The 14571-nt window shown below is 44.1% G+C and overlaps 2 protein-coding genes across 3 annotated transcripts in view; one reads left to right on the forward strand and one right to left on the reverse strand.

Moving 5' to 3' along the window:
- LOC144585996 (uncharacterized) overlaps positions 1-14571 on the forward strand; it is a 338930-nt gene that overhangs the window by 42833 nt on the left and 281526 nt on the right. The window lies entirely within an intron of this gene.
- The window catches only part of WNT10A (Wnt family member 10A), a 78629-nt gene continuing 71725 nt past the window's right edge, over positions 7668-14571 (reverse strand). For both annotated transcript variants that reach the window (XM_072985316.2, XM_072985315.2), the window contains exon 4: positions 7668-8799. In XM_072985316.2, coding sequence (XP_072841417.2) covers positions 8332-8799 — 468 coding nt within the window. In that variant the 3' untranslated portion in view covers positions 7668-8331. The remainder of the gene's footprint in view (positions 8800-14571) is intronic.

Here is a 14571-nt window from a genome sequence, read left to right on the forward strand (position 1 = left end):
CACACACACACACACACACACACACTTCTTGAAGCAGATTATTGAAAGATCTGGTTTGCAACATACAAGCCCAAAAGAATGGACATCCACAAACTAATGTGTTAAGAAGATGCTGGGGGCACATATTGGTAGAGGAAGGTCATTATAGAGTCATTTCAGATGGTCAAGACGCTTAACAACACCAATGTGTATGATTAGATAGATAGATAGATAGATAGATAGATAGATAGATAGATAGATAGATAGATAGATAGATAGATAGATAGATAGATAGATAGATAGATAGATAGATAGATAGATAGATAGATAGATAGATAGATAGATAGATAGATAGATAGATAGATAGATAGATAGATAGATAGATAGATAGATAGATAGATAGATATTGTGGCACCTGTGCATTTTCGCAGATTACAATGCATTTCTTCAGACAGATGAAGGACAACATTTAGGCCACTGTTTCATATTGTTGTGGGGGAGGGGACCACTGTCATATCAAGGCAATGAACATTCAAAGTGTAATGAACTTCAAAGTGACAGTAGCACAGATAATGAACTTTCAAAGTGTCGGTTACATAAACATCCTGGCAACAGGTAGGGTAATTAGCTAACTTAAATTGTCTGTCTGTAGGTGTACAATGGTTAGGCTGTCTTTGAAGTGCCGAAGCAAAGACCTCCATTGAGGAAAGAGTTGCTTGTGCTGAGGCCAGCCGTCTGCCAAAGGCACAACTAAACATTGATTTTAAATGCTTTGGGTTCTCACTAGGGGAGAAAGGCAGGATGAAAATTAGATTAGATTAGATTAGATTAGATTAGATTAGATAGATAGATAGATAGATAGATAGATAGATAGATAGATAGATAGATAGATAGATAGATAGATAGATAGATAGATAGATAGATAGATAGATAGATAGATAGATAGATAGATAGATAGATAGATAGATGGTATACATCATATTGGAAGATGAACAAGTGAATAAGCTCCTGATATTATGGGTGACATTGTTGGACTCTGTAATGGTTCTTCCAGAATAGACCTGAGGACAGTTATATATTAGTGGTGAAAAGAAAAAGATGGGAGACTGTCTGTAAGCAAACATAGGTTTGCCACTCAGAGCTTAGAAGAGAGAAGTATTAGTGTCCAGAATGGGCTGCAAGTTGTTGATGATACAGATTGTGATAATGAATAGCCTCATCCATTGTGCACCAGCCAACAGAAAACTGGTATTAGGTAATTTACTCTATTTATTGCCGACAAGTTTGTATAATCAACACTTTGAAAGTTCATTACTTGTCCTACTGCCATTTTAAAAGTTCATTACCTGTGTCTGTAATCCCATTTTATTTGGTCCATATGCTAAACATATTCACTGTACACTGTTCATTCACATGGTCCAGATCTTGATTGGTTCTCATATTAAAACATTTTCCAGGAGGGAATTAACCTTGAAAGAAATTAAAACCAGGCGTATCGCTATTTAATCCGTTCTCCCTCAAAGGTGTTTGCCTCAAGTGTGTGTGTGTGTGTGTGTGTGTGTGTGTGTGTGTGTGTGTGTGCGTGCGTGCGTGCGTGTGCGTGTGCGTGTGCGTGTGCGTGTGTGTGTGTGTGTGTGTGTGTGTGTGTGTGTGTGTTCTTTCCCACCCATCCACTCACCCACTATTTTACCCTTAGAATAACCTGGAAAGTCAATGATGAAAGAAGCAGAGAGGTTGCATGTTCCAAATCCTTGAGCTAGAGCTACTTAGATTTTTACCAAGTTCTAAGCCTGGTCACTGTGGGGTGGTGGGGATGGAATCGTTCAACCCTGGAGCTGGAAGGCACACTAGTGATCATGTCGTCCAGCCTCCTCCAATGTAGTAACGCACTGCTGAAATATCTCTGGAAGAGGGCTATCCAACCAATCTCTTCTCATATACCTCCAGTGAAAAAGAGTCCATTACTTCCAAAGTAGTCTGTTCCACTGGCAGACCACTTTTTCCATTAGGAAGTTCTTGCTAATGTCTGGTCAGAAGCATGCCGGTTAACCTTCCTGTGTTGCCATTCTGATGTGTCCTCCACCAAGTCCCAGCAAAGCTTGTAACAGATCATAACATTGTGCGCAAGGAATCCCCATCGCAGGCCAGCATTCTGGGGTGTTTGGTGCAATATGGCCAGACTGTTGCCATATAAGAAAATCCTTAATGTGCCCACTTGTTCTACTATGCAGGAGGGTCAAAGGGAACATTCGCTTTTAGCTCCTGATCAGTTCAGCTTCTAGGGCATGTACTCACTTGCTTCTATAGGAAGGTGTTTCTTCAAACTTGGACTTGCTGACGAACAGTATGAAAATGGGAAATAACTTAGTCAAAAGGCAGATTTATTCAAACATCAGAATCCACAGATGTGAAGAAATTTATTCTGTTACGGCAAAAGTAATTGTGCTGTTCCTGATCACATATTAGAGCCAAAGCTGGGAAAAGTTCCTTTTGAAGTAACATCTTCTGGAATCTCCAAGCTACGGGCCGTGGTGATGACAGGATTCTGGAAAATGTAGTCAAAAAGTAATTTTTATAGTGTCTGAATCCAGTTGCAACCGCTAACTTCCTGAGTTCTGTTCCTGTCTCTAGTCTGTTATTATATATCTGGACAGTGTGCAGAAAAGGTCAATCTGAATGGCCAAGAGGCTGGAAAAATTCCCCTCTGAGGACCTTTAGAACTATGGCTTTTTTAAATTAATGAAAGGGGGAAGTGAGGGTGATATAACAAAGGTAGATGAAACAATGCAGGAAGTGGAGAAAGGGGGTGCTCATTTTGTTTTCATACTAGAACCCACAGCCATCCACTGGAGGTGAATTATGGGAGATCTGAAAGGGTGCCTATTGCTTTGTTATATGCTAATACAGCAGAGTTGAGGAGCTGGTTGACCTCCAGGTGTTATTGGACTCCAGTGCCCATCAGTCTCAGCTGTCCTAGCTGGTGGTGAGGGATGATGGGAGCAGTAGTACACTGGCACCTGGAAAGCCATTCCTGTCATAGACTATGGCATAGACTGGGGTTGGAGGGGGCTCCCTTATAAGAACATAAGTAAGAGCCCTGCTGGATCAGGCCAAGAACCCTTCTAGTTCAGCTTTCTGTATCTCACAGGGGCCCCGCCAGATGCCTCTGGGAGCACACAAGACTAGATATCTGTCTCCTGATACCCCTCCCCTGCATCTGGCATTCGGAGGTACCTTCCTTTTAAGCCTGGAGATTGTACATCCCATCATGACTTGTAACCTGCAATGGACTTTTCCTCCAGGAATCTGTCCAATCCCCCTTTAATGGCATCTAGGCCAGATGCCATCATCAGCACATCCTGTGGCAAGGAGTTCCACAGACTAGCAACATGCTGGGTGAAGAAATCTTTTCTTTTGTCTGTTCTCACTCTCCCAACACTCAATTGGAGTGGCTGTCCCCTGGTTCTGGTATTGTGTGAGAGGGGAAAAAGCTTCCCTCTATCCACTTTATCCATCCCCTGCATAATTTTATACATCTCAGTCATGTCCCCTCTCAGGCACCTTTTCTCTAGACTAAAGAGCCCCAAATACTGTAGCCTTTCCTCATAAGGGAGGTGCCCCAGCCCAGCCATCATTTGAGTCATTCTCTTCTGCACCTTTTCCAGTTCCACTATGTCTTCTCTGAGGTGTGGCGACCAGAACTGTACGCAATACCCCACATGTGGCCTTACCAGCGTTTTTACAATGGCATTATAAGGTTGGGTGTTTTATTTTCAATCCCCTTTTAAATGATTCCTAGCATGGAGTTGGCCTTCTTTACTGCCGCCACACACTGGGTTGACCCTTTCATCGAGCTGCTCACCAGCACACCAAGATCTCTATCCTGATCCATCACGGACAGCTCAGAACCCATCAGCTGAGAACTAAAATTTTGATATATATATATTTTTTGCCCCAATGTGCATTACTTTACATTTTCTCATATTGAAACGCATCATCTTCTAGTATGAAGGACATTGTCCAAGCTTTTCTTCCACCTGAGCAGTTTGAGTTGATCTGTTGTAGCGGTTGAAGAGAGTGAAGAAGGCAGGAGAATTTGGAACCTAATGCAACACCTCGTATACTACAGCCAGTTCCAGGAAGGAACAGAGATGGTATCTTGAGCAGTTGACTGTTTTTATCCTTTAGATTGCTCATGGCACCAGATGTGTCAGCTGTGACAAAAATAATTGAATTTGCTAGTTGTTAAGTTAAAACTTAGATTTTAAAAATATTGAAACATTTAAAAGGAAAGATTTTAAAAAGCAAACAGTTTGACCCATATTTCGAGGAAAGTATAGAAAAAGGGCAGAGAGGTCCAGTTTTGCGTGTATTTTTATTTTTTTTATTTTTAAGGGATTGGTCTGATAATACATCATGATAATATAAGACTTTGTGCTGGGGGTGGTGCATGGGGTTTAATGTGGTCTCTCCAGCACTTCCCGCCCTCAACTCTCTGGTGAGCAAACCCTGAAGCTGGGGGTGCGCGCACATGCAGACATGGGTGTCACTCGCTGGGCAGTTGTTGCAGGAGGAAAGTGCAAGGGGGGATTAATAGCTAGAGCGCTGGGGATCGGGCAGGGCAGCCTGGGGGAATGTCTGCATTATCATCTGTGGCAACCCAGGGAGATCACATGCTTCCAGTCAAACCCTTTTGCTTTGAGCTTGCAAGCGGATGCTGAGTTCAAAGGGCTGAGGTGTGATTGATGTGTGAGGATAATTCCTCCCCTCCCCACAGATATACACCCTCCCCCTTTGCCCATCCTGTAAAACAGGGGCTGCATGAGGAACAAGCTGATGGAACAGAGGGATATGAAGTGGCTCTGGGGATTAAGAAAAAAAGAGGACAGGACATTAAATCCTGGGATGGGGGGGGGGCTGGCAGGCAAGAATGATGGCAGAGTACAAGGATTAGATTACATGGTCAATCTAGATCAGGGTTTTCTGCAGGGTTGCACAGTGTATTTCTTTCCACAGCAAAGGAGGGAGATTTTGTCTCCTGAAAGGAGCAGGCCTACAATTTACACCACTATACCAACCTGTACCTAGTATGGTGAAGTTAGTGCACAGAGAAACAGGAGACCTCGGTTTGAACCATGGAAATTCGCAAGGTGGGGAGAGGTAGAGTGGCACCACTCCTAAAATATCTCACTTACCTTCGAAATCTTATTAGGATCATTATAAGTTGGTTCCAACTAGACAGCACATAACACACATTGCCCTGAACACACACAGTCTCATCTGATTTCCCAAGCTAATTCTGGTTAGTACCTGGATGGAAGTCAACCAGGGAACAGTAGTGGCTCTCATTCCATCGCAAGTGGCAAAATGTCTCTGGACCAGCTCTACATTGGTTGGAACTCCTCTACCAAGAAGGTCCAATGTAACAAACACATTTGTTCTTGAAGTATTTTTCAACTTGCTTTTAATGATCAAGTTCCTTCTGCTACTCTGAAGTGGAAGCAAAAGGTGACATAAAGCTTACTATTCAGCCACATACACCTCCCCATTGGGCCCCCAAAAAACAGAGATTGCATCCTTCCCTTGTAAGAAAGACCTTCCTGGAGATGTGATCTCTCTCACCTTTTGACCAATCAAAGATCCCAAAGAAGCTGACAGCTTGAGGCTGGGTCAGGAAGATACCACTCACCCACCACCTCTAACCTGCAGTGCTGCATCTTGGAGCTTATGAAACACACTTGCCGAGAGCTCCACCTTGGCTAGGCCTCTGCACCCTGCCTACACTTTCGTTGCCTGTCTGGTATTCTCTTTGCATAGCCTCCAGACCAACATTACAGGCAGGGTGGGGATTTATCAGACAGCACAAGATACCAATAGGATGATTCATCACCACCCAACCCATGCAGGGCAAAGCGGGCAACTCCTGCTGCTTAGTAAGGAAAAGGCAGCTGCTTATATCAGCCCCAGCACTCAGGCACACATGGAACACAAGTCCTATGTTCCCCCTCTCTCTAACTTCGACCCATTAATAGGGATCATTTGCCTATTCTTGTTTTTAACTGGTACAGAGAAACATACGGTCTCTGTTGCAACTCGGGGGGAAAAACCCTAATTTTTTAACTGCAACTCCAAGAATCCTTCAGCACGCACACGGAATCCTGGCCACAACAGTACTGCTATTCTTGCCTATGTATCTGTAGCATTTGAGGAGGGGAATAGAGGTCACACTTGGGAGCAGTTCAGAACTGCTCTGTATTATCAATAGTTGTGGGGAAGTAAAATGACAGTTTATATCAGAAGCGGGCGATACCTCATGGAGAAATAAGACAAATAAGTCAATAGCAAATGCTTGGAGAAGTTAATTTTTTTGAATACCAAAGCAACTTTTCCAAGCTTTGATTTTGAATCATCACTGTCTTGGAATAGGTAAACCTGGGAATATTCCAAATCTTTGCCTTTGTTGCCTTTGTGCAATTTACTTCCTAGCATAATTTGCCATTGTCCCTCCCTACAACTTGTCATAGCAGTTACCTGTTCCATTTCTCCTCTGAGCTACTCTGCCGCTTGTGGTCCCCTCCTACATGCAACAGATTGATGGGCAGAATAGAAGGATCCTGCAGCAGCCTTAATCTAGGATCCATCATAAGGAATTCCCGGAACTATGATCAAACAAACAAACAATCCAAACATGGCAGAAGATGGTTATTTTTGACACAATGGAGTGACTCAGCTGCCATGGTATTATCTGGGGCTCAATACAACCATGTGACCCCAGTGCTTTTCCCACTGTACTGGCCTGCAGTCCATTTACGGGCCCATCTGTGTGTTGGTGTTCACTTTTAGAGCCTTTAACACCTTGGGGCCAAAATATTTAAAAGGAACGTCTCCTCCCATCCTTACCTGCCATGAAGCTAAGCATATCTTCACAGGCCCTCTTCCAGATGCAGGTGGCTACAAGACACTGAGCCCTCTTGGCCGGTGACCCTTCACTTACAAAGCTCTTTCCCCCCCTCCCCCCCCCCAAAAAAAAGCTAACCAGGGATCCATGCTATGTTTTCACTGCCAGGCAAAGACTTCCCTTTTCCCCCAGGCATTTTAGGTTTTTATATTTCACAGTCCAGGCTTTCTTGCAGAGGACTGGAATGGCTGTTCTTATACATTTTGTAATATATATCTCCCATGCTGATTTTTGTTTTCAGTGAATACTTTAAAAAAACAACAACACTTCTTCTACAATGTCATGGATGCACAAGACTTCTCATTATCGGGCAGATTCAAAACAGAATAAAATTAATAGTTTTATAATTCCTAGTTGAGAAGGGTGCATGTTTCCTCTCATATACTACTCACTGGGATATATCTGTGAAGATCCTTAGTCATCCAGGTGAGGTTATCTGGAAGTTGAGTCATGGCAACTGGACTTCTTTCTTGTTAGGAAAGTAGGAACTTCTACTTGTTCACTATTCGTCCAAGTAGCTTCCAGATACTCACTGGGATGAGTGCTGATCTCTGACAGCACTTTAGGTTTGGAGGTGGACACGGATATTTTTAATTCATTTTGTGTGGTCTGTTCTGTAGCTTCTGTGTAAAGCAAAGTGCCTACCAGAAGCACCCCTAACTTCACCCAAGAAAGCCCATGTCTCCAACATTACAACCTGAAAACCACATACGCACACCTAACACAGTGCCATTTTTGATTCACTTTTATTTCCACAATAATAAAATAACTTACCAACCACAGTAACTGCCCTAAGTGCCTATGGCACAGAGACCTATTTCTTTCAAAAACAAAATTTGCTGCATTTAAAAGAAAGAATCCTGAGCAACAAATGTACTCGTGGCAGCCCCAATGGGTCTTCCTTGGTTCCTTTACTTTGGGACAAGGGATTTTGAAAGGTAGTATTTTGGTCTACAGAGTGGTCTGCCACCTGAAGGATCCCAGAGTGATATTAAAATGGGCATGGTGTTTTGTAGGATTGCGGTGGGATGGGAGATTGGGTGGACTCTTGGGTGGGGTGTCTCATGGACTTTAGAACCACAGCTGGCCATGCCAATGTTCAAGAGCAACTAGGCTGTACGATGTTGCAGATCCCAGCCAGCCCCTCCCCCTTGTGTGCAGCCCTTTGGGCCTCAGAGGCGAGATGCCCCACATGTCTGTACAGCTGCACCCCATGGAATCTCACGCTTCCTCACAGGTCAGAACGGAGGAGGAGAAGTGCCAGGGAGGCATGAAACACTAAGGTGCCAGGCTGCCCAAATGGTGCCTCCTGCCGGCATAAGCCTCCATCTCAGAGGGCTGCAAAGTCCAACAACAACAACGTTCCAAATGTGCCCTGGGGAAGGGGGTGGTCTTCATTTGCAGACGCTCACCCACTCTGTGAGCCGGCACTCCTCACAAGCCACAAAACAGCACCAGTGGAACTTGCAGTTGCACCGCTCACTGCGCGTCTGCCGCAGGATATTGTGGCCCCGCCCACAGCACAGGCTCTCACAGTTGTCCATCCCTGGGCTGGTCTTGTTGCAGAGGCGTCCTTGCGTCCCCATGGAGTCCAGGGCTGGCTCTCTCTCACAGAAATCAGGGGATTTCTCAAAGTAGATCAGGTCACTGATGCCAGCCCGACGCCGGTGGCGGCCGTGGCTCAGCTCCATCTGCCCCGTGTTCCTGTTGTGGGGCCGCATCATCATGGCCCCATAGAAGCGCTCCTTGAGGAGTGAGCCCACCAACCGGAACTCGGGCGTCACCTGCCAACAGGTCTTCAGCTGGCAGCTCCCAGAGGTGCCGTGGCACTTGCACTTTTTCCGCATGTTCTCCATCACCACCTGCCGGGGGCACAGAAGAGACAGGAGACAGGCTTGAGAAAGGTCAACCAGAAAGCAGCTCTTCCCATGCTCTAGTCCAGTCCTTGGGTCTCCAGGTGCTCTTGGACTAATATTCCCAGAAGCCTTCACCACTAGCTGTGTTGGTCATGATTTCTGGGAACTGTAGTCCAAGAATACCTGGGGACCCAAGGTTGGGAACCACTGCTCTAGCCCAACCCTTCCCTCTAGATGAGTTTGCAATGTGCTTCAAGTAGAAGAGCACCTGGCTTTCCAGGCCTTTGGAAGTTCTTAACACTGGGGAGGCCACAATGTGCAGCCCTTCTAGATGTTGTGGACTACAACTCCCATCAGCTCTAGCCATGAAAGCCAGTTGAGAAGAATGGAGGGAGCTTCAATCCAACAACAACTGGAGCATCACACTTTGACTATCTCTGGCTTAAATAGGGCTGCTGGGTCAAAGTGCTCCAAAACAAGCAGCTACACAAGGGCTTACTCACATTGCTAGGGTGACAGGCATCCACAGAAGAACTCAAAGAACATGAGTGTTAGGGCTGTCAAATCATGGAAGTGCCTTATAAATCTCATTCAAGCTGAAGCGAATACACAGCCGCAAGGGCTAAAACTGTTCTCAGTGAGGCAGGCTGAGTCTGCAAGGGAGTATACAACATGGGCGAGGGAGGAAAGTGCTGCTCCTGACATAATGCACACCTGGATGTCAGAGAGGTCATTAATCATCACCTGTAATGAGGCGAGGAGGGGTGCACATCGTGTGTAGGTGTATAAGTTGTATTTGCCCTTCCAGGATTCAACACAAATAGATCCAAACTGTTCCTGGTTGCTATGGTGTTCACAAACAGGTAGCAGTGGGATTTGAAGGGCATTTTGTACAATTTTGGGATGGGTGCAGCTTGAATAGGTGCAGTACCCAGCCACATGCAGCAACGTGTGGACAGATGTTTTATGGGTTGGGAAGAGGGTTGGGTTGTGTTTTTTGCAAACTCAGAATGAGGATGAAGTTAGCTACCGAGCGACCAACCTAACTACCAACCAACCAACCAAGTTGTTTTTTGAAGTTGTTCAAAATTATACATGAAATAAAGAGACAGTATTATGTGGGGGTGTATGTTTACAAAATAATAATTACATGCTATCAAGTCAATTCTGACCAATGGCAACTGTTTCTAGAGTTTTCTAGGGACAGAATACCCAGAGGTGGTTTATTGTTCCCTTCTTCTGGGGGTGTCCTGGGACCATGTAACTTTCTCAAGACCACACAAACTGGCTTTCCCCCCACAAGGCACAGCGAGGAACTGAACTCCCATTCTCTGGTTCTATAGCCACATACCCAACTTAAGGAGCTTACCAACCAGCTTATATGTTTAAAAAGAGGACTTTAAATAAATAGCACCAGCTTTTCTCCTCCATCTCTTTTTTATCGTGGAGTTTGGCTACAAAGCACACACTGTGATAATGAATCATTCTGCAGTTGTGATGGCATACAAAAGCCAACTTACATTAATTCCACAGAAACGAACCACTGCTAAAAAAAAGGTTTTTTAAATGAAAGTTGCAAATACTGACAGCACATGTTCTATTCTTCCACACAAATGAATTGGATCAGAGTTTTTATTTTTGAGTTCAAAGCTTATTTAGTATTGACAAAAATCACAGCAGAGCTGTTTAAATTTAGATTGGAAGTCTGGGTTCCAAATGTCTGATTTGAAAAGAAGGCATGTGTCTTACAAAACTTGATTTGCTGCTGTGTTCTGTCTTTTGCTGATCTGAAGCCAACAATCTGTGTTGGATGTATTTGTGAAGGCTTTCACGGCCGGGATCTAATGGTTGTGGGTTTTTCGGGCTCTTTGGCCGTGTTCTGAAGGTTGTTCTTCCTACCGTTTCGCCAGTCTCTGTGGCCGGCATCTTCAGAGGACAGCACTCTGTGCTCTGGCGAAACATTAGGAAGAACAACCTTCAGAACATGGCCAAAGAGCCCCCCCCCCCAAAAAAAACAAGCAATCTATGTTGGGGTAGAGGAGGCTTCCAAACAGACAGTGCACCGACAAATAATAAATTGTGCACTGCCAGCGACAAGCAGAATTGCAACTGACATTCCACCTTACTGGGATGTCTCATTTTTGTATGTACAATCCACACGTTTCATGGTCACTACTGTTCTCAATATTACTCTTTCCCCACCTCTGGGGGCAACTTCTGATACAGCAACTTTCAGATGTACAACACAACTTTTCACAGTTCAGCCCACAAACTCACTATACTGTTTTGCAGTGGGTGCCACGTTTAGCACCTGTTTATTATTATTAACCAACTATGCAAAAGCAGCAATAAAATCCATCTCTTAAAAAAGAGAAGTATCACTTCAGGCTGCACATATGTGGCCCCTAGATAGGTACCACCTGGGACTACAGGAGAAAGGTTCGCACTTCTTTGTTATCCACAGAGGATTCGCCTGCCCAATTCCTCAAGGCCTCTGTCAAAACAGGAACCCTTACAACAAGCTGGAAGAGTAGCATTAGGGACATCTTTGCATGCAAAGATGGCATTACTCTTCCATCGTACTCCACAATAAAGGCAACAAAAAGACAGAATCAGCACTGGTGAAACATGAGAAGGTTACAAGTAGCTAGTGACACTTGTGAACCTCTCATAAAATGGGCACAAATAAGCCACAGAAGTTCCACAATATACTATCTTTTGCCTGGGAGCAGTCCCAGATTGAAATTCTTACTGTTATTAAAAGAGGCCCGGCTCACAGGTTAATGATCAAAAGATCAAAGACAGAAACATTAAGGAGGAAAGCCAAGTAAAAGGGAAGAAACATCTATCAAAAAAAAAAATCAAAATGAATTAACTTCTTTTAAGAAGACACTTAAATGGAAAAAAAAAAAAACAGAGGAAAAGAGTCAGGTGTCAAATGGAAGGGTCTTCCCAGAGGCAGGCTGCTGGGAAAGAAAAGTGTGGCATGCACAGGAGAGAAAAAATAATTTTAGGATTATCTAGAAGACTGGCACCTGCAGAGGGAGGGGCCTAAAGAGGTGTGTACAAAAGAGAAGATCAAGATAGAGGAGCCAGGCTAGAGAGAGAGAGCGGAAAGTACACACGAGAGGCTTAGACTGAAAAGGAGAGGAGAGGGATAGTCAAGAAAGAGAACTGTGCAAAGGAACATGATCTGAATGACAGGCAGAATGAATTGCCCTTCAGTGTTGGGGAAAGCAGCTGACTGACAGCATGGATCTAACTATGCCTTTGTCAACCTGATCTCCTACTCTCAAACTGTAAGGGACTGGGAGAAGCATGCTTTTGCCCACCTGGCTGTTGTTCCCTCTCCTGTAGGTTCAAATGTGTTCACAGGTTTATTCCAAATGGCAGAATCCAGAAAATAAATCACCAAAGAGAACAGGGAACCTGCTTTTGTTGGAGTGCAACTTCATGGGCCCTACCCAGCATAGCAAATGACAAGGGACGATGGCAATTACATCCATTACTATCTGGAGTGCCACACATTCTTCAGGCATGAGATACAGGGTATATCCTCTTCACTGACAAGTGAGTCTAGTCCACTCTACATTGTGTATAAGGCTAAGGCAGGTGGTTTGGCACTGGATCACATGCAAAGCTCACAGGAGACATGGCGCCAAACACAACACGGTGCCTTGTCCAGTAGTTCAGAGATGTCCACTCATGTGATGTGTAATGATGCACCGAAGACAAATTGATTTGACTCTTGTGTGTTTATTTTACCTTTTGGGGGTTTTTAAATGTGCCAAGATGGAGAGGAGAGATGCAATAGAAAGGAAAAGGGGAAGAGAGGTGACAAAGATTTTCGCACAAAGGAAACCAAGCCAACACTTTGTGAATCTTTCCTATGCATAAAGATGGATGACGGCACAAGGACTCCAGATGTGATTCTTTGCACCAAGTGATTTTTAGTAAATGGAATAAACTTCTATATGGAATAGTATACCTGTCTCCTGTATATGTAGATCTGATAGTCTGTCTTCTCTACAGCTTTCCTGGATGGATGCTCTCTCATGATTGTTAAATAATTTATGAGCCACCAACAACCCGCCCTCCCCGAAAAAAAATGCCGATCTGCCTGCTCCACTCTTCAGGGACCTTGCTTGTTTCCCCCCCCAAAAAAAAAATTTCACAAAGATAACACACAGAATCTGTGTGATTGTATCTGCAAGTTCTTTTAGTATTCTTGGGGTACAATTCACCTGGCCCTGGAGACCTGAAATTATTCAAAGTAGCTTGGTGCTTCCATATCACCTCTTCGCCTTCTTGTTGCCTTTTTTATTCAGCTTGCACTGCTTTCCTTTTGAGAAAAGGCAGAGGCAAAGCGGGTGTTGAGCACTTCTGCTTTTTCTCTGTCACCAGTTAGTATTTCTTCATCTTTTCCACTCAGTGCACCAATTACTCCATTTTTTTCATCTTCCTCTGAGTAAGATTTTTGTCATTTTTAGTCAAAGCAGCCATCTCAACATAGTGACACAGCAAGGGTTCTTCATCCCCTGTGAAAGTTCTCAATAATAGCACAATAGGAGAGAGAAAAAAACACAAGTGCTTCTTCATTGTGTTTTCCAATTTTTGGCTGAAATCTTGTTGCTATATGTATGTGGAAGACAAACGGCACAATATTCCATTACTTCTAGCTGACTATTAACAGGTCGCTGCTGAGATTCTCAAGGGTGGCTGCACCAAGTCAGCAAGGGCTTGTTAAACACCAGCTAAAAGCAACTGGATGTTACACCATCTGCCTTCCATATATGTTAACAAAGCAGTAGGATTTCAGCCTGTGTGTAGAATGTCTCAGTGGAAAACCAGTGTCTTCCTCCTTTGTGAAGTTAAGCATATGTGTATGCACCTACACCCAGATAGGAAGTACAAAAGTGCAATCTGATTGATTGGAAAAACCAAGCAGCCCATCCAGCACCACTGTGTTACCTGGTTCATGCAAGAAGGTTCAAATTGATCACACTTTCCGATAATGTTCCTTTTACAGAAACATGGGGGGCAAGGGGGGGAGTGAGACAGAAGAAAAATCAAAATCACACGGCAAGAAGAAATTTTTATGTTTTCTTATTTGGCACACAAGGACAAAACAAGTTAGGACTTAAACCCTTGGCTACAACTCATGGAAACTGGAGTCCCCCAACATCTAGAGAACCATGGGTTCCCTACCCCTGTAGGAGAAGCTAATCTCTTGACAATCAACCTTCAGTCCTAGGGAGAAACAATCTTCGTTGTTGAATGTAGCTCTCTGCGGAAGCAGAATGCTTTTGACCAATTTGTCAGGTATCTGAACAGAGACCCTGGAGTATCAATAGAACAGTGACAAAGAATATGGTGCCCCTTTATCATCAGAGAGGTCTGTTTCCAAAGAAGGGTTGGGTCACAGCCTCCAGCTTGGGAAATCCCGCCTTCCTTATGGGTGAGAGAGAACTGAGTCTAAATACAGTAAATAAAACTGAAAGCATGGAGCCCAGATAGTACTCTTAGGGGCGTTCCTACAGTCTTCAGGCCAGAGCAGGCAGACAGTAAGTCTATGTATTCCTCCACATGTTGTATGAGATACTCTGTTGAATTTCTGCCTGCCCTACTGCTGCAGAAGGTACATCTAGCAAAAAGTGACAACTCTAACCATGGGCAAAAATCCTATTGCTGTAGTTACACCATTGTAAAACCAGATCCAGGAGCCAGAAATAATTCATTTAAACAAATTGAAAATTTCCTATCTCCCTCTCCTTCCAG

Source organism: Pogona vitticeps, chromosome 1 (genome assembly GCF_051106095.1).
Source record: "Pogona vitticeps strain Pit_001003342236 chromosome 1, PviZW2.1, whole genome shotgun sequence".
Classification (NCBI taxonomy): domain Eukaryota; kingdom Metazoa; phylum Chordata; class Lepidosauria; order Squamata; family Agamidae; genus Pogona; species Pogona vitticeps.